This window comes from Limulus polyphemus, unplaced genomic scaffold, assembly GCF_000517525.1.
Source record: "Limulus polyphemus unplaced genomic scaffold, Limulus_polyphemus-2.1.2 Scaffold1704, whole genome shotgun sequence".
Lineage (NCBI taxonomy): Eukaryota > Metazoa > Arthropoda > Merostomata > Xiphosura > Limulidae > Limulus > Limulus polyphemus.
Genome location: NW_013667314.1, coordinates 151,425 through 153,463, shown reverse-complemented (window position 1 = coordinate 153,463; position 2,039 = coordinate 151,425). Strand labels below are relative to the sequence as shown.

The 2,039-nt window shown below is 28.9% G+C and overlaps 1 protein-coding gene across 8 annotated transcripts in view; it reads right to left on the bottom strand.

The window, feature by feature from the left end:
- Positions 1 to 2,039, bottom strand: part of LOC106464631 (serine/threonine-protein phosphatase 2A 56 kDa regulatory subunit gamma isoform-like) — a 109,998-nt gene that overhangs the window by 47,699 nt on the left and 60,260 nt on the right. For all 8 annotated transcript variants that reach the window (XM_022392369.1, XM_013924786.2, XM_022392374.1 and 5 more), the window contains one exon: positions 991 to 1,118. In XM_022392369.1, coding sequence (XP_022248077.1) covers positions 991 to 1,118 — 128 coding nt within the window. The remainder of the gene's footprint in view (positions 1 to 990; positions 1,119 to 2,039) is intronic.

Below are 2,039 nucleotides of genomic sequence, written 5' to 3'. Positions count from 1 at the left end.
CACACAAATTGATGTGGAAACAAAAAATCCAACGATCCCATCTTGAAATAAGACTACCTCAAATACACATGTAAATAGAGTTAAACATTGAACAAAATTAAATATTTTCTCAACCCCAAAACATATACAGTGTGGTAGTGTTAAACTAATAAATATCTTTAAATTATAGCCACATTTTTGTTTAAATATAACACTATCAGTAAAAATATGTTTGTGATATTACATGTTGATTTAAATAATCTGATCTAGAGCCCACTTATTTGTTCAGATCTTGCATTATTATTAAGAATATGTTTGTGATATCATGACTGATTGACTGGAATCTTTAAATTAAAGTCCACTTTTCTGCACTATCAAAAATGTCTGTGATATTATTTAGATTTTATGTCCAAATAATGCATTCTCAATATGAACATTGTTGTAATACCATGACAGAATGAAAAAAGTATTACCACTGAAACTTAATTGTGCAAAAAATTACAGTCCTGTAGAGTGCCGAACTACATTATAAAAGAAACAGTTCTTATGAGCTATTTGTTTTGTTGCTTTTAGGTGAGAAAATATTCCATCGGCCCGTCCTCATTCGTATCACTTGATTAGAGTACAGCATTTGATCGAGTTCTCCATGACATTGTTATTACTAATGTATTATTGTTGATTATTATTCAACAGATAAGCTGTTTAAAATATTACAAAATGAATTTTAAGGCAATGTTTCATCTGATTTACCAGTTATACCAGTGTTATATCAGTTTGCTTTTCAGTCAGAAAGTGGACTTACCAATCTGTTACTATCTGCTTTGAAATGTTGTAATTAATTTGTTATAAATATATTCAACAGCATTAATCATTTCTAATCAGAAGTTCATATAAGGAACAACAATACAAAAAAGAAAATAATACACACTTTAGTAATAAAAGGCCAACAGGTTATGTGCTGGAAATGTTAGCCATTAGCACACACACATACACATAGAAACCAATCCTTACTTGTTCCAGTGTGATTTAGAATTCCTGTACAAAGCAGGAAACATGATGGGAAGAATATCACAAGCATTATCACTAATTAAACTCATGATGTATTCATTATTCCAGTAATACAGTGCTCGTTCAGCAACCTAAGGAAGAGACAGTAAGTAAATATATTACCTGAAGATTAATATTTACATCTAAAAACATGTGTATGGAATGTAATTTTACCACTACATTAAGATTTACTATATACTCTATTTTATGCATTATAATATGCCATCTTTTGAACAATTTCTAAGACTAACAAAGTGTTAACAGTCACATTATCAGCAGTCTGAAAAAAAAAAAAAGCTTTATATTTCAAAATGTGGGGCCCAACAAAATTGGCCAGGGGGTTTGTAAATACCTCAAGTAACCTTGCATTATGAATATATTTTGTTTTTCTTTAAATATCCCTCAATATGATCCAATTTTATTTCTAATTATTTCTTATCTTTTACTCCAATTTTATAGACAATAAAATATCTAGTGTTAATGCTATTTTTAGAATAAATTATCTTAAAAGTTAAATATTTTATGTTGATAATTATGTAATTTTCACTGTGGGTTTAAAAAAGCACTGTCATGACTCAGCACCTGCAAACTGAAATATATGTTCCTGCCTAGTGTGAGAATTATCTGACTGGTAATCTCCTGACACAATTGTCCAGTGAAATAATTCAGTGGTGTATTTTGGTTTCAACTATCAAGAAATAGTTTTCCTGGATAAACATTTTCCATAAAGACAACTTCCTTGATACAAATATTTATATCTTAGGTAGTAGTCTGAGCATATAATGTTAAGCTTTAATGAGGTAAAAAAGAAAAAAACAAAAAAACAATTATATATACACACATATATTTGAAGTACACTACTATAGAACAACACCAGTGTAATTGTATAACAGATAATCTTGCTTCTTAATTTAGAAGAATACATCTTAATAAATTCTGAACGTCTCACTCCATTTAGCCAAAAGACATAAAAAAAGTCACACAAATTGATGTGGAAACAAAAAATCCAACAA